At 42.8% G+C, this 17,922-nt stretch overlaps 2 protein-coding genes across 2 annotated transcripts; both read left to right on the top strand.

Moving 5' to 3' along the window:
* The first annotated feature begins 4,684 nt into the window (after positions 1-4,684).
* On the top strand, positions 4,685-5,919 carry LOC104817354 (mitochondrial inner membrane protein OXA1-like). The gene is made up of 5 exons (XM_010546521.1): positions 4,685-4,974; positions 5,043-5,174; positions 5,245-5,346; positions 5,448-5,502; positions 5,634-5,919. The coding sequence occupies exons 1-5, from the start codon at positions 4,828-4,830 to the stop codon at positions 5,792-5,794; spliced, it is 597 nt and encodes a 198-aa protein (XP_010544823.1). The 5' UTR covers positions 4,685-4,827; the 3' UTR covers positions 5,795-5,919.
* An 8,052-nt stretch (positions 5,920-13,971) lies between these two features.
* LOC104817351 (mitochondrial inner membrane protein OXA1-like) lies at positions 13,972-15,224 on the top strand. The gene is made up of 6 exons (XM_010546514.1): positions 13,972-14,020; positions 14,132-14,204; positions 14,274-14,405; positions 14,476-14,583; positions 14,685-14,739; positions 14,880-15,224. Exons 3-6 carry the CDS (start codon positions 14,283-14,285, stop codon positions 15,107-15,109), a joined length of 516 nt encoding a protein of 171 aa, XP_010544816.1. The 5' UTR covers positions 13,972-14,020; positions 14,132-14,204; positions 14,274-14,282; the 3' UTR covers positions 15,110-15,224.
* Positions 15,225-17,922: the final 2,698 nt, after the last annotated feature.

Genomic DNA, 17,922 nt, shown 5'->3' with positions numbered 1-17,922 from the left:
AAAATAGATTACAAAGTTATATATTTTGATCTAATATAAATTTAAATTTAAAATTTTTTAATTTTATATGGTAATAAATTTTTAAAAATGATAATTTATTATATTTTTCATTTGGAATAAGTATTTGAAACTAATAGTATTATAATTTTGATTATATCATTTATGAAAATATTATATCCTGAATTATTTAGTATTAAACAAGTTTTTAGTTTTTAGAACTTTCTATTATTATATAATATTTGTATATTTTTTATATATGTATATACATTATAAAATATATATATATATATATATATATATATATATATATAAAAGATTGAATAAATGTATATATATGATCAAATATGTGTGAAATATATATATGTATATCTATATTTACCTATATACATATATATTTATACATATAATTTATTTTTTTAATCGGGCCTACGGGCCGGGCCGGGCCGACCCGGCCCGAAAAACGAACGGGTCTTGATTTGTAAAGCCCAAGCCCGCAAATTTTACGGGCGGGTTCGGGCCGGGTATCGGGCCTCGGGCTATTTTGACACCCCTAATTTTCGCACTGTGTCTCTTCCTACGGGGAATGGGGGCTGGCAGAATCGCAGTTCGTTGGGCCGTCGTGTGGAGAGCTCATCGCCGATTGGCGAAAACGCAGCCGATTCGGCTGCGAAATCTGGAGTCCGTCGTATCTATGATGCGGAGCTCGACGAGAAGAGACGTAAGGGGCTCTGTTTTCGCTGTGATGAGAAATATTCCTTTGGGCATCGCTGTAAGAATCGTGAGCTGCAAGTGATTTTGGTGAAAGAGGAGGGAGAGTTTCTTCTCCCTGACGATGAAGATGACGATTCTGGTGAGGTTAGGGAAGCTCAACCAGAAGCGAAGGAGGTTGCAGAACTCTCTCTGAATTCGATTGTGGGCATTACGTCACCAAAAACATTGAAAGTGCAAGGATCAATAGGGGAACAGAAAGTTGTGGTTTTGATAGATTGTGGAGCTACCCATAACTTCCTCTCTCTTGCCGTTCTTGACAAATTGCAATTGCCGACAGATGCAACTTCTGGGTATGGTGTGTCCTTGGGCACGGGCATGACAGTTCAAGGGAAGGGTATTTGTCGGGCTGTTTTTCTGACGATGCAGAAGTTCACGTTGGTTGCGGATTTTCTACCATTGGAGTTGGGCAGCGCAGATGTCATCTTAGGAGTGCAGTGGTTACGGACATTGGGTCGGTTCCAGCTAGATTTTGCAAGATTGGAGATGCGGTTTGATACCTCGGCTGGGTCGGTCACTCTGAAAGGGGATCCGGAATTGCACAACTCGCTGGTCACCTTGAAGACTTTGATTAAATCTGTCGAGGGATCTGACGCGAGCTACATGGTTGAATTCAATGCCATTGCTAGAACTCAGGAGACAAACTCCGCCGATGCTCCGGAATTGGTACGGGTACTTGACAAATTTGCGTCCGTTTTCTCAGAGCCTACAGGTCTGCCTCCGTCTAGGGGTAGAGAACACTCTATCACGTTGCGTCCGGATGCTGCTCCTGTGAGTGTCCGTCCTTATCGGTACCCGCACGCTCACAAGGAAGAGATCGAGCGCTTGGTTAAGGAAATGCTTCAGGCAGGTATCATCCAACCAAGCCTCAGTCCGTTTTCGAGTCCTGTCTTATTGGTTAAAAAGAAGGATGGCAGCTGGCGTTTTTGCGTGGATTACAGGGCTTTGAACCGCGTCACCATTCCCGACAAGTTTCCTATTCCCATGATCGATCAACTTTTGGACGAGTTATTTGGTGCGGCTGTTTTCTCCAAATTAGATCTTAGATCGGGTTATCATCAGATTCGGATGCAGAAGACTGATGTTCCGAAAACGGCGTTTCGAACTCACGATGGACATTACGAGTTTCTTGTAATGCCTTTTGGGTTAACAAACGCCCCCGCTACGTTTCAGGCTATGATGAATGACGTGTTTCGACCCTTCCTCCGCCGGTTCGTCTTGGTTTTCTTTGATGATATACTGGTGTACAGCAAAACCATTTCTGATCATCTGGGACACTTGGAGCAGGTTTTGTCTGTGTTGGCACAGCACCAGTTGTATGCCAACAGAAAAAAATGCCAATTTGGAAGGACACAAATTGAGTATCTGGGGCATATTATCACATCTGACGGGGTTCGAACAGATCCCACCAAAACCGAAGCTATGCGTGATTGGCCATGTCCAACCAACATCAAGGATTTGCGAGGATTTCTCGGTTTGACAGGGTACTATCGTCGATTTGTACGCAATTATGGACTGCTGGCTCGACCCTTGACGGATCTGTTGAAACGGGACTGCTTTGTATGGACTGAGCTCACCACTCGCGCTTTCAATAACTTGAAAGAAGCGATGTTGTCCACACCGGTCCTTATATTACCAGATTTCCAGGATACCTTTGTTGTGGAGGCGGACGCATCGGGTTTCGGTATTGGAGCAGTATTAATGCAGAAGCGTCGGCCGGTGGCGTACTTCAGCCGCAGATTGACACCTCGAGAACAACTCAAGCCCATTTACGAGCGCGAGCTCATGGCGGTCGTCTTGGCCATTCAGAGATGGCGACATTACTTATTGGGACGACACTTTGTGGTCCACACGGACCAACGCGCTCTAAAGTTTCTGTTAGAACAACGAGAAGTCAGTCTTGAGTATCAGAAATGGCTATCGAAGCTTCTCGGATATGATTTCGAAATTATTTACAAACCTGGACTCCAGAATCGCGTTGCTGATGGACTATCTCGGATTTCTCCATCTCCGGGTCTATCGACAGTGGCAGTCTTGTTAGCATTGACCATCCCAAGTTCGTTACAATTGGAAGATTTGCAGAAGGAAGTGGTTAATGATGGTACGTTGTCAGATATTATTTCGAAGTTACAGGACCAGAAGGAGGTTCCGCTGGGGTATCACTTGAGACAGGGCACCTTACTGTACAAGGACAGATTTGTGCTACCCTCGTCTTCGGCATTCATTCCAGTTATTTTGAGTGAGTTTCATGACAACCCGATGGGGGGACATTCGGGTTTCCTCAAGACTTTGAAGCGCATTCAATCGGTGTTTTTTTGGAATGGCATGAAGTCCGACATACAGCGATACATAGCTCGTTGCTTAGTATGTCAGCAGCAAAAGTATTCCACCTTGGCGCCGGCGGGTCTTCTTCAGCCATTGCCGATTCCGGACAGAGTGTGGGACGATCTTTCGATGGACTTTATTGAAGGCTTGCCTCGCTCCTTGGGGTTTGATGTGATCATGGTGGTGGTGGACCGCCTTAGCAAGTACAGTCATTTTCTTCTTCTCCGTCACCCGTTCTCAGCTTGCGATGTGGCTGCGATTTTCATTAAAGAAGTGGTACGTCTTCATGGGTTTCCACGTTCGATTGTGTCGGATAGAGATAAGATATTCTTGAGCCATTTTTGGAAAGAATTGTTTCGTTTGGCCGGCACCAGACTCCGTTTCAGTACTTCGTTCCATCCGCAAACGGACGGCCAAACCGAGGTGGTGAACCGGTGTTTGGAAACGTATCTCCGATGCTATGCGAGCAGCCATCCTAGACGCTGGGCCAAATTTTTGCCTTGGGCAGAATTTTGGTTTAACACCTCCTACCACACCTCTTTAAAGACTACACCATTTCGGGTTGTGTATGGACGTGAACCACCGATGCTAGTTCGTTTTGAGCCGGGCTCCACAGCGAATTTTGAGTTGGAAAGGGAGCTGCAAGACAGGGATGCGATGTTATCGGAACTACGGGATAATCTATCTAAAGCCCAACACAGGATGAAGATCTATGCTGATGCGTCACGCCGAGAAGTATCGTTTGAAGTCGGAGATTGGGTTTACTTAAAACTCAGACCGTACAGACAACAGTCGGTAGTTCGCCGGAATTTTCAGAAGTTAGCGGCTAGGTTTTTCGGTCCATACGAGGTCTTGGAACGTGTCGGGAAGGTAGCTTATCGTCTCAAACTACCGGAGGACGCGAAAATTCACTCGGTCTTTCATGTTTCTCAGTTGAAGTTGGCTGTGGGAGCGAATTTCACACCGAACCCTTTACCAAAGCACATCAATGCTGAATTGGAGTGGCGGTTGGAACCAAAGGCCCTGCTGAATTTTCGTTATTCGTCACAAGGATTTCTTGAGGTGCTGATCGCGTGGATGGGTCTGCCTGAGCACGAAGCTTCTTGGGAACTAGCAGAAACATTTTCGGTGCAATTTCCAGGATTCTCGCTTGAGGACAAGCTCCGTCTACAAGGGGGGGGTATTGATAGACCTTTCCGGATTTACAGAAGAAGGAACAAGCGGGGACACGTCGAAAGGCATACAAGTGGGCAGCAAGAGGATCATCAGAAGGAAGAACACAAAAACTCAGAAGGAAGAGGAGCGAAATGAAGTACGAGGGCAGCTGAGAGTTGTTATGATTCTATTTCTATCCATATTCAGGTTTTATGCCACCTCATCAGTAGGTTGTTAAGAGAATCCTATATAGCTACGTTAGGGTTAGGGGATTTGGGGTTATCGATTATTTTGAGAATAGATTTGGTTTTGGAGAGTTGAGCCTCTCGAATAGCTCTGGACATTGTATTTCAGTGGATGGAAATACAATTCTGAATCTTATTTGATTTCAGTACTCTATCATCTTCTTACCATCTTTGAGCTTCCATGTATTTACATCCACATTCCAGGCCACTTAGACTTCTGGTTTTCCAGAAAAAGATAATCAAAAAGGTTCATACGTACCTTTGCTGACATGGCTTGGAGACTGGAAAAAAAGAATCGGAGGCAATTTTTGAAGAGTGAGCTCTGTTTGACCGTATGATAAAAGCATTACATGAACGGAAAGACTGCTTCTCAAATCGGTATCTAATTTGCTCTTTTGCATCTTTGGCGGACTTCAGGTTTCCTTCTTATCTGATTGCATGTCTTGCAGAGGGGTTCATCTACATCAGCACTTTCCTTGCGGTAAACATACGAAACTCGCTGCTTTGCATATTTTGGCAATCTGTATTAACCCAAAAAACTATGTACAGATACACAACATGGCTCAGAAGATGCCATCCTTCCAAAGTGGTGGAATCCTGTGGTTCACTGATCTTACAACTCCTGACAGATTTTACATCTTGCCTGTTGTGACAGGGCTCACTTTCTGCTTTGCAACGATAGTAGGTGTTTATAATTACGCAAGCCAAACGCAACGTTTATTCATTTAACTTGTGTTTTCCGTTTTGATAGCCCCTCAGTAGGCAGGAGAATTCAGCAGCCAGAAGAAGCATGAGGCTGCTTTGTTGGATCTCTGCGAGTGTTGCATTTCAAGCTACATTCAGCATTGAATCGGTAAAGCTTGAGTTCTGAGAAGCGTAGCTTCCATTTCTTTGTCCAGCATGCTTGATATCACAGCCATTCATGTGAGTCCCAATCTGTTGTAACTTTTGCAGGCCGTGTACTGTTTCATGATCTCATCTAGAGTAGCTATCCATGGAATAGATTTGGGTAAGTGGTTTTTCTCTGCGAACATAATGATATGTTCTCCCTTCCTTTCTTGTTTTGTTAAACATTTGGGAACAAGTGGTGGTTCTGTCTCTTATATTCATACACCTTTGTTCCCTCATTATCAATTCCAGCTATGGTAAAATCTCCAAAGGTGAGGGAGTTGCTCGGTCTCCCAGACGTTTTCGCATTATACGCGGCTTCCAAGGCCTCCTGTGAAGAAATGCGCCCCGAGCTGTTAAAGTTGAAGCAGAAGATCCAAAGTCGCACGGAAAAGCAGAAGGGCAAGAAGTGAAAACTCTGAGAGTTTTTCCTGCAACTGCTTCATATTGTCTCCTCCGAATTTAACTATCAATCGGCCTTTTGGTCTTGTTCTTCTTGACTTTTCAGGTTTGTAGTGTATCGAACAAATCCTATTCTGAAAGCATCGTATCCTATCTAATGAACTTTGTCAAGGGCTGGAGTGATATTCGTTTTTTCCAAGGCTTTCTTTCCAAGTTTAATTGAAAATTTATGATCAAAGCGGCTATTTAAATTTATTCAACTCGATTTAGTTATAGTTACAGTTTGATTCATTTATATCTAATTCAAATTATAATCAAATAGTAATAAAATCTAAATTCGATTTGGTTTGATTAATGATTATAATAGTAAAGTAACTAAATTTTTTAGAATAAAAAATAGAAAAAGTTAAACTCTAGTTATAGTTATATATCATATTTACAAAACTTACGTTCTTCATATCAGATCTGTGCAAGGTATACTTTCTATTCTTCATAAGTTCTTCCTGATCTTGGGTCTTTCGATAAACAAGAATAAATGCAGCCTAATAACGGGGGGTTTAACTGGTCTAGAAATGGAGGAGATACAAAGACAAAGTGGAATTCAATTGGGTCAGTTGCCTTTAAGGTATCTTGGAGTGCCACTAACTTCCAAGAAATTAAGTCTATCAGATTGTCTTCCGCTTTTGGAGAAAATAAGAAATAGATTTAACTCTTGGACAGTTAAAAGCCTATCTTTCGCAGGAAGACTGCGATTACTTGAGTCAGTTATCTCGGGCATTACGGCATCTTGGCTAGCGGTTTTTGTCCTACCCAAAAGTTGTATTAAAAAAATTGACTCCATGAGTTCGACATTTCTGTGGAAAGGGGAAGTAGATTCACGTGGCGGAGCAAGAGTATCATGGGACAAAGTCTCTACTAGAAAATCAGCAGGTGGCTTGGGACTCAGAAACATCAAGGACTGGAATGACATTGGAATCCTAAAACTCATCTGGGCCATGTTCTTCAGAAGCGGGTCATTATGGGTTGCATGGATCAAGAGAAAATATTTAGGCAGGGAAAGCTTCTGGATGCTCAGACCTAGCGCTAGACATTCATGGAGCTTTAGGAAGATTCTAAAAGGCAGAAATTTAGCACATGACTTTATTTCTACTTCTTTGGGGAATGGTCAGTGCACCTGGTTCTGGCATGACGTCTGGTCCCCGTTCGGGAGGTTGATTGACTACTTCGGACCCCATGGACCTCAGCAACTTGGCATCCCAAAGGCTGCGAAGGTGGCAGACATATATAGAAATGGCACGTGGGTTTTTCCAGCAGCTAGATCTGAGGAAGCTATCAATTTATCCACTTATTTGACAGATAAAACACTGCAGGACCGAGAGGATTCAGTCACATGGAGAGTCGGAAACTCATCTAGCCAAGATTTTGTTGCAAAATCTGTCTGGAACTACCTCCACAGGAATATCGAAAAGGTAACATGGGAGAACATAGTATGGTGCAAGCTAAACACTCCCAAACATGCTTTCATAACTTGGCTATTCATTCATAACCGCTCTCCCACGAAAGATCGGATGAAGACATGGGGAATACAGATAAACACCGATTGTGTCTTCTGTGGAACTGAAGAGGAGAGTAGAAATCACTTGTTCTTTCTTTGTCCAGCATTAAAAGATCTGATAATTTTTTCGTTGCATAAATGGGGGGCCCTTCCTCAAGTGCTATCGTGAGATTCTGTTCTCTCATGGTTGGGAACGCAATGGGACAACAACTCGTATAATTGGGCCGCTTGCATAACCTGGCAGATCTACATATACACTATATGGCTAGAGAGAAACTCGAGAATCCACTCATCGCGTTATAAGGACATGGCAGCCTTGAGACGAGATATTGATAATTCCTTCATAGCAAAAATGGCTGCCATCAGACCCAATCACTTATGCAAGCGGCCCAATTATACGAGTTGTTGTCCCATTGCGTTCCCAACCATGAGAGAACAGAATCTCACGATAGCACTTGAGGAAGGGCCCCCCATTTATGCAACGAAAAAATTATCAGATCTTTTAATGCTGGACAAAGAAAGAACAAGTGATTTCTACTCTCCTCTTCAGTTCCACAGAAGACACAATCGGTGTTTATCTGTATTCCCCATGTCTTCATCCGATCTTTCGTGGGAGAGCGGTTATGAATGAATAGCCAAGTTATGAAAGCATGTTTGGGAGTGTTTAGCTTGCACCATACTATGTTCTCCCATGTTACCTTTTCGATATTCCTGTGGAGGTAGTTCCAGACAGATTTTGCAACAAAATCTTGGCTAGATGAGTTTCCGACTCTCCATGTGACTGAATCCTCTCGGTCCTGCAGTGTTTTATCTGTCAAATAAGTGGATAAATTGATAGCTTCCTCAGATCTAGCTGCTGGAAAAACCCACGTGCCATTTCTATATATGTCTGCCACCTTCGCAGCCTTTGGGATGCCAAGTTGCTGAGGTCCATGGGGTCCGAAGTAGTCAATCAACCTCCCGAACGGGGACCAGACGTCATGCCAGAACCAGGTGCACTGACCATTCCCCAAAGAAGTAGAAATAAAGTCATGTGCTAAATTTCTGCCTTTTAGAATCTTCCTAAAGCTCCATGAATGTCTAGCGCTAGGTCTGAGCATCCAGAAGCTTTCCCTGCCTAAATATTTTCTCTTGATCCATGCAACCCATAATGACCCGCTTCTGAAGAACATGGCCCAGATGAGTTTTAGGATTCCAATGTCATTCCAGTCCTTGATGTTTCTGAGTCCCAAGCCACCTGCTGATTTTCTAGTAGAGACTTTGTCCCATGATACTCTTGCTCCGCCACGTGAATCTACTTCCCCTTTCCACAGAAATGTCGAACTCATGGAGTCAATTTTTTTAATACAACTTTTGGGTAGGACAAAAACCGCTAGCCAAGATGCCGTAATGCCCGAGATAACTGACTCAAGTAATCGCAGTCTTCCTCCGAAAGATAGGCTTTTAACTGTCCAAGAGTTAAATCTATTTCTTATTTTCTCCAAAAGCGGAAGACAATCTGATAGACTTAATTTCTTGGAAGTTAGTGGCACTCCAAGATACCTTAAAGGCAACTGACCCAATTGAATTCCACTTTGTCTTTGTATCTCCTCCATTTCTAGACCAGTTAAACCCCCCGTTATTAGGCTGCATTTATTCTTGTTTATCGAAAGACCCGAGATCAGGAAGAACTTATGAAGAATAGAAAGTATACCTTGCACAGATCTGACCTCCCCATCCGAGAAAATTAGCAAATCATCAGCAAAACTAAGATGAGTGATCTTATCTTCTCTACAGTCCGGATGATACCCAAATACCCCGTTTCCTGCACCTTCCTTAAGCATTAACGATAATATATTCATGCAGATAACAAACAGGTAAGGAGACAATGGACATCCCTGTCTTAATCCTCGTTTCCCTTGAAAGTAGCCAAACATACCACCATTGATGCAAACTGAGTAGGACGGCGTAGTGATACAGGTTTCGATCAGTGAGACTAGATGGGGATCTAAATTCATGGCTTTCATAGTAGTGAGAATGAAATCCCAACGTATGGAATCGAATGACTTCGCAATTTCTATCTTGAGAGTCAGTCTCTTGGAGATCCTCTTGCCGTGATAATTTCTGACAGTTTCATTCGCAAGCAGACAGTTTTCAGACATCAGTCGACCCTTGATGAACGCTGACTGGCTCGTTAGGACTAGACAGGAGTTGTCTTGACAGACGGACTAGACTTGGACAATGATCGGAGGGATGAGGGGGTCTGAAAATGGCTGAGCTATCAGGGAATAGTAGTCTCCAAGAGTCATTGACCAAAACTCTATCGAGTTTCTTTGCTATAGGATTCAACACTTGCTTGTTTGTCCAAGTAAAGAGTGGTCCTTGATATGGTAGATCATGGAGGCCGAGAGTGTACAAGAAGTTGGCGAAGCGTGTCATAGCCGGGGTTTGATGGCTAAAAGACGGGGCAGAGTGCTGTGCTAGTAAGAGGATTTCATTGAAATCCCCTCCGAGGATCTCATTGAAATCCCCTCCGAGGATCCATGCTCCACCTCTTGGCTGTACAAACTGCTGGTGAGTTTGAAGAAGCTGGCTCCATAGGGCATCTCTATCAGCTACTTGATTGGGAGCATAAATAGCTGATAGGATGAAAGGCAACCACCCTTGGACTGTCATCTCAACAGTTATCTCGTTTGCAGTGCGTTTGAGCAATTGAGCCGAGGCCTCTCCTCTGAATAGAACCCATATTCTACCTAGATTGCTTTCTTGATAGTTATCCAATCTTGACCAATCTTCTCCCAACTTTGCGAGTATTCTGTCTGCATTTGGTTGCTGAATGTGTGTCTCAAACAATGCTCCAAAAATCGGTTTTTGTTGTGCCAAAAAATGTCGTAACTCGACTTGTTTACAGCCATCATTTAGGCCTTTAACATTCCAAAAGAAACCTTCCATTACACGAATTTAGGGGTTAGATATTCTCCCCTGCCTCCCCTGATTGTGGAGGCGATGGTTTTTTGTTGCCTTTGCTTCCTATAGAAAGCAGAAAGAGTAGTTGCATTTCTCTCAACCATACTCCAAGAGGTTTAGATAGTTGGGAGGAAATCAGGATGGCCAAGGACAAAGTTGAATATTTTGAAAGGTTTAGGACTAGACAGGAGTTGTCTTGACAGACGGACTAGACTTGGACAGTGATCGGAGGGATGAGGGGGTCTGAAAATGGCTGAGCTATCAGGGAATAGTAGTCTCCAAGAGTCATTGACCAAAACTCTATCGAGTTTCTTTGCTATAGGATTCAACACTTGCTTGTTTGTCCAAGTAAAGAGTGGTCCTTGATATGGTAGATCATGGAGGCCGAGAGTGTACAAGAAGTTGGCGAAGCGTGTCATAGCCGGGGTTTGATGGCTAAAAGACGGGGCAGAGTGCTTTTCAGTGGTACTCTCGTAATAACTTACAACTCACTGAAGTTTTGTTTAGACAGGCTTTTAATAGGGAATTTTTGTTGCCTTTGCTTCCTATAGAAAGCAGAAAGAGTAGTTGCATTTCTCCCAGCCATACTCCAAGAGGTTTGGATAGTTGGGAGGAAATCAGGATGGTCAAGGACAAAGTTGAATATTTTGAAAGGCTTAGGACTAGACAGGAGTTGTCTTGACAGACGGACTAGACTTGGACAGTGATCGGAGGGATGAGGGGGTCTGAAATCCGATCACTGTCCAAGTCTAGTCCGTCTGTCAAGACAACTCCTGTCTAGTCCTAAGCCTTTCAAAATATTCAACTTTGTCCTTGACCATCCTGATTTCCTCCCAACTATCCAAACCTCTTGGAGTATGGCTGGGAGAAATGCAACTACTCTTTCTGCTTTCTATAGGAAGCAAAGGCAACAAAAATTCCCTATTAAAAGCCTGTCTAAACAAAACTTCAGTGAGATTACTAAACGAGTTAATGAGGCTCACAATATTCTTCTTTCTGTGCAGGACAAGGTACTAAGACATCCATCGACTTCTAATTAAAGATTCTTCTGGGACAAGTTCCTCAACAACTGTGGAATTCCAATCGATCTTGTTCGAACATTCTTCTGGTTTCGAAGACATGTGCCTACAGAGTAAGAAGCCAGATCCCAATGTTCGGGCAAAAGACATGTGTTTCCTCTCTTCCAACGAACAATCATGCCTACGAGCTTGACTATGCAGTCCACAAGTCAAAGGGCTGGAATTCAAATAATCAGTTCTGGTATCATCTTTGTTAACATGAAGAACTGGCCGTTCGAGCATCCAAAACTGTCTAGGCAAAAGATTTGTCCTCCTCGAGACAGCACGCAAACAAGCCATTTCTAGCAGGAATTTCCTGGAGGAAGTAACGGCTCTGAATTCAGTAACCAAACCGTTGAAACAAAATCCAAGACCAGAGTTCTATAGGACACTGAAACATTTTTGAAAAGCATTAAAGAAACATTCTTTGTGAATATTCAGATCAACCAGAGAAAAGGAGAGAAAATCGAAGCAGAGAAGATGGACATTATCCAGGTTTGTTATACAGTCTGCTGTACTTTTTGCACGTTTCACTTTCTTCAGATGCCTGAGCACATCTACATGTGGAAATCCGAAATCATATCTGATAATTGCAAAGTCTGTCACGATACGCTATCTAGTAGGCGCAAATCCGAATTCATATCAGATAGTTGCAAGTCTAATAAGAACGATGCTTAAAAGAGGAAACCAGATGCTAGAATCCGTAGAACGAATAATTTCCAGAAGGAGGGAATAATATTTTCCGGAGAAATTTAGAGAAAGAAACAAGTTTATGCGTCGGATTTGGCCAATAGAAATCAAATGGAAATCCTAAGCCGGTCTCATCTTCGAGAACAAGACCTAGACAACGGTAAGAGTTGCGGAAAGTTTCCTCGGTTTCACCACATCCTTTGTTCCCTCATTATAGATATGTTAAGGTCTCCAAAGGTGAGGGAGTTGCTTGGTCTCCCAGACTGTTTCTCATTAGCCTCGGCTTACAAGGCCTCCGCTGAAGAAATTCGCTCCAGCAGAGTCGTAAGGAACAGCCGAACGCCACAAAGAACTCTACCGAAGCAACAATGGACGGCCAGATAGAGATCTGGCAGAGGTTCCTAAGTGTCGAGGAGCAATGGAACGCCACAAAGAAGAAGGACAAGAAGTGAACAAGAGAGTTGAACCTGAAACTGCTTTAGATTGTCTTGCTGGTAAAGGTGTTTCACTTAATCTTCTTTGCAGTGGGATCCTCCTCCTACTTTAACTATCAGTCAACCTTTGAACTTTTTCTTCTCGACGTTTCAGGTTTGTAGTGTATCGAACCATATTATTCTGATGTCCTTAGAGAAAAACATCGTATCCTATGTAATGAAATTGTAGGTCGATACCCGCACGTCCTCTCCCATTTCACTCCTACTCAAGGACAGAGGATCAAAAAAGGCAACAGAGATTCAACGAGTTCAGACCCTGCGATTCCCACCTCTAGCCGGATGATACCGACGAATCCACTGTACGAAAGTACCACGGTGGCCCTCCACACCAAATCGGAGGCTCACCGGGAAAGAATAAGAATACAACCGAAAAGAACACGTACCCAACAGACGAACCCCCATCTTCGCCGGAAATCGCCTCTGGCCTTCTTGCTTTTTCTCTCTTTACGACGTGAATCTAAGAAACGCTCTGTTTTGACCAATCGGTTATCACTGGTTAATCCTAAACCGAGCTCAATCCGGCAAGACCAAACCAAGAAGAGTCTCCGACCGGGTCAGAGGTTTCTCTTCAACAGAAGTTTATTGAGGGCTGAAGGTGACAAGTTACAAACCCACAGCTCTGAGATGCTTTTTATGAAGGCAATGCGAATTATTGAGGGCCCATGAACATATGAATCATTTGATTTGACCCATGAGCCCAAAATACGAGTAATTAAACATCTTCCGAAACGCGCCGGAAAATGTAAATGTCTTTATTCAGATGAAATCTGGAGAGAGGGAGACGATTATTAACTTGGAAAGAAAAGCTTCACCGATTTCAAACTGAGTTCCAGAATCCCTCTTTTGAAATTGAAGCGGTATTGGTGATCGAGCTTTACCATAGTCTCTTTCTCTCTCTCTCGCTCGAAGTCGAAATCGAAGCGGTACTGGAGATCGAGCTTTTCTTAATCCCCTGGTAAGGAGGTACTGTGTTTTTCGGCCATTCGTTTTATGCTTCCTGGGACAAATGTGGTGAAACCGAGGAAACTTTCCGCAACTCTTACCGTTGTCTAGGTCTTGTTCTCGAAGATGAGACCGGCTTAGGATTTCCATTTGATTTCTATTGGCCAAATCCGACGCATAAACTTGTTTCTTTCTCTAAATTTCTCCGGAAAATATTATTCCCTCCTTCTGGAAATTATTCGTTCTACGGATTCTAGCATCTGGTTTCCTCTTTTAAGCATCGTTCTTATTAGACTTGCAACTATCTGATATGAATTCGGATTTGCGCCTACTAGATAGCGTATCGTGACAGACTTTGCAATTATCAGATATGATTTCGGATTTCCACATGTAGATGTGCTCAGGCATCTGAAGAAAGTGAAACGTGCAAAAAGTACAGCAGACTGTATAACAAACCTGGATAATGTCCATCTTCTCTGCTTCGATTTTCTCTCCTTTTCTCCAGACAGATCTAGTGAAGTTTAAAAGAGAATGGCTATTGATCTTTGACGAGTGAGCTCTCTTTGACCATATGATAAAAGTCATTACATGAACAAAAGACCGCCTCTCAAATTGCTATAGTAATCTGTTTTTTTTTTCTGCTTCTTCGGCGGACTGCTGCAGCTTGAAACCTGGTCTTTCTCTACTGATTGCAACTGCTGCGGACTGGTTCATCTACATCAGCACTTTCCTTGCAGTAAAATTACGAAACTCGCTGCTTTGAATCTTTTGGCCATCTGTACTAACCCAAAAAAACTCTGAACAGATACGGAACATGGCTCAGAAAATGCCATCCTTCGAAAGCGGTGGAATCCTCTGGTTCACTGATCTTACAACTCCAGACAGCTTTTACGTCTTGCCTGCTGTGATGGGAGTCACTTTCTGGTTTACAACGATGGTAGGTGTTTATGATTTTGCAAACCAAATACAGTGTATGTTCAATTAACTTGACTTTTCCATTTTGATAGTCCGACGACTCCTACCAAAGGCAGCAGAAACCAGGATTTGAAGCCTTTAGCCTTCTTTGTTGGATCTTTACTACTGTTGCATTTCAAGCTATATTCAGTATTGAATCGGTAAAGCTTGAGTTTTGAGGAGCGTAGCTTCTATTTCTTTGTCCAGCATTCTTGATATCATAGCCATTCATGTGCGTCTCAATCTGTTGTAACTTTTGCAGGCAGTGTTCTGTTTCATGATCTCATCTAATATAATTGGGTATGGATTAGATATGGGTAAGTGGATTTCCCTACGAACTTAATGATATCTTTCATATGCGTCTCCTTTCATTTCTTGTTTTGTCAAGTGTGTGAGAAGAAATGGTGGATACGTCTCTTGAATTCATACCCCTTGTTTCCCTCATTGTCAAATACAGCGACAAAATCACCAAAGGTGAGGAAGTTGCTCAAGATTAGAAATCTCCCAGACGGTTCTCCTGATGGAGTTACGCTCTCCGAGGTGTTAGAGATATCCCAGAGGATCCAAAGTCCCAGTAAAGCCCCGGATGCCACAAAGAAGGAGCTGTTAAAGGACGTGGCGAGGATCCAAAGTCCCAAGAAAATCCGGAATGCCGCAAAGAAGAAGGGCAAGAACAAGAAGAGGTGAAAACTCAGAGAGTTGTACCTGAACTGAAACTGTTTTAGTCTGTCTTCACTTCATCTTCTTGGTAGGTTCCTCCTCTGTTCTTAGCCATGAAATAAGCCTTTTGGCCTTTTTTCTAGTTTCATCTTCTTGGTAGGCTCCTCCTCCAAATTTAACCATCAAATCAGCTTGTTGGTCTTTTTCTTCTTGATATTTAAGGTTTATAGTTTTATTCAACTATATTGTTTATATACTATATCTAAGTCAAAACTGTTTATTTAATTTTGTTACTATCATATACAACCAGATTGATTTTTTTTTTTTTACATTTTTGTATACTGTTTTTCAAATTTTGGTTTATAAAATTTTAAACCCCAAAATAAACAAAACCGAATAAACAGAAACTAATCATTAATCCACCCCTAAAGATATTTTCATTTACATTTATAACTCTTTAACTCTCCCGTAGTAAATAAATACATTTACATTTTCTGATCCGTTTCTGCGGTTATTCACTTAGTCGTATTCGGGTTATGGGCTCAAATGAATCAGATTATGATGGGCCCTCAAGGCCCAATTGAGCGGCCTCGGCGAAGGATTTGTACGGTTGCCTAAATCGTGAGGTGTGTCACGCCATGGGTATGGCGGAAAGGATCGTACGTGAAAACACAGTCCTTATAACTCATTCATCAGCAGTCTGTTTTGTGCTCTCTGTTCCACGATCTCTCTTGACAGTGAAGCTTTTCTTAGTCCTCAGCTGAAGAGGTGAGTTTTTTTTTTGCGATTCGTTTTGTGCTTCCTGTTTGTTTGCTGGGAAAAACGAGGTGAAACCCAGAAAACTTTCTGCAACTCGTACTGTCGTCTAGGTCTTGTGCTCGAAGAGGAGAGCAGCTTAGGGTTTCCATTTGATTTGCTTTGGCCAAATCTGAGCTGGAACTTGTTTCTTTCTCTGGATTTCTCGGGAAAATATTATTTCCCTCTTCTGGAAGATATTTGTTTTTCGTCTGGTTTTCCTGTGCAAATATTCGCAACTCCTTGATAGCGTTTGCTAGAGAAAAGAGTTATATAGAGCAAAGTTTCGGATTCTATTAAATCGTGGAAAATTCGAGTGAGTAATTTCTATTGAGGAAGTTCGAGGAAGATGATGCCTTCGCAGCCGTCGGTACCTCATGCATGCATGCCAAACTAAAGGACAAAAAAATGCAAGTCGGGCGAAGAGAAAAAAGAACTAGTTAGTAGGACTAGTTGACGCTAGCGGACGAGTTGACTCAAAGATCAGACGAGTCAACCCAGTGACCAGAATTGGCAATTTCTTTTTCTTTAATCAAGTTGGCAGATTTAAGGTGGAACCTGTGGGTAAATGTCTTCAAATCCATTGAAGCAGGTGGAGGGTTTCGTGGCTCGGAGGCGAGACTCGAGCAAGTGCGGGCGAAAGGCGAGTGGGCTCCAGAGGGACGAGGAACACTACACGACAGAGTTTCTCGGTCAAGGACGAAACGACGTCGGTTAACTAAGCGTATAACGGTAAATATGTAGCCGAGAATGTGACTGTATTCAGTTAGTCGTATTGAGCTCATGGGCTCAAATGAATCCGATTATGGTGGGCCCTTTAGGCCCAATAGAGCGGCCTCGGCCAACGACTTGTACGGTTGCCTAAATCGTGAGGTGTGTCACGCCATGTGCATGGCGGGAATGACCGTACGTGAAAACCCAGTCCTCGACTCCTTATGAATCATCAACACTCCGAATTCAAAGTAAGTCCCAGAATCTCCGTCGACGTTGAAGCTGTTCTTGGTACTCTGGTGAGTGGTTGAGTTTTTTGGTTTTGATAAGCCCATTCGTTTTGCGCTTTCTGTTTTTTGCTGGGAAAAACGAGGTGAATCCGAGAAAACTTACTGCAACTCGTACGGTCGTCTAGGTCTTGTGCTCAAAGAGGAGAGCAGCTTAGGGTTTCCATTTGATTTGTGTTGGCCAAATCTGAGATGGAAGTTGTTTCTTTCTCTGGATTTCTCGGGAAAATATTATTTCCCTCTTCTGGAAGATATTTTTTTTTTTCATCTGGTTTCCTCTGTAAATATTTGCAACTACTAGATAAAGGAATGAGTCAAAAGTCAAAAGGATATCTCGCTATTTTGTTTATATCAAATCTCTCCTCCATATCTGCTGTATTGTTACTCTCTTCTGCGTATATATAACTCATGTACAGAATGATTTTGCAATACAAGGAAAACACTTTCCCTAACCATCGTATATGGTAATCAGAGCCTCTGTCTAACGACATCAACCACTCAAATTTTTTTTTTCTACCAAGCTGATCATGTCTTCTGACGGCACAACAACCCAAACCCCCACCACAGAAACTGTTCGGCCTTATGATCCCGACAGCACCGCGCCATTGCTCATCAACATCAACGTAAACAACATCTCCAAGCTATCAGCCACCAATTACCTCACATGGAGCCTTCAAGTCAAGTCCCTTCTCCAAGGCTACAACCTTGAATCTTTCCTTGACGCAGATAGCGTCATTGCTCCGACGATCACTGAGAATGGTGTGGTGAAGACAAACCCTGCGTACACATCCTGGTTTCGTCAGGATCGACTCATTTTCTCGGCGTTGCTCGGTTCGATCTCGACCTCTTCTCAAGCTCTCATTGCTAGAGCAACCACAACGACTGAAGCATGGACCACACTTGCCTCAACATATGGAAGATCCAGCAGAGGTCACATCAAACAGATCAAGGATCATATGAAACGCTTCACCAAAGCCGGCAAATCGATTGATGAATATATGCACTTTTTCAAAACTAAGGGAGATGAACTTGCAATCCTCGGCAAGC

Source organism: Tarenaya hassleriana, unplaced genomic scaffold (assembly GCF_000463585.1).
Source record: "Tarenaya hassleriana unplaced genomic scaffold, ASM46358v1 Cleome27, whole genome shotgun sequence".
Classification (NCBI taxonomy): Eukaryota; Viridiplantae; Streptophyta; class Magnoliopsida; order Brassicales; family Cleomaceae; genus Tarenaya; species Tarenaya hassleriana.
Note: the sequence above shows the minus strand (reverse complement) of the source record. Positions and strands in the feature narration are given on the sequence as shown.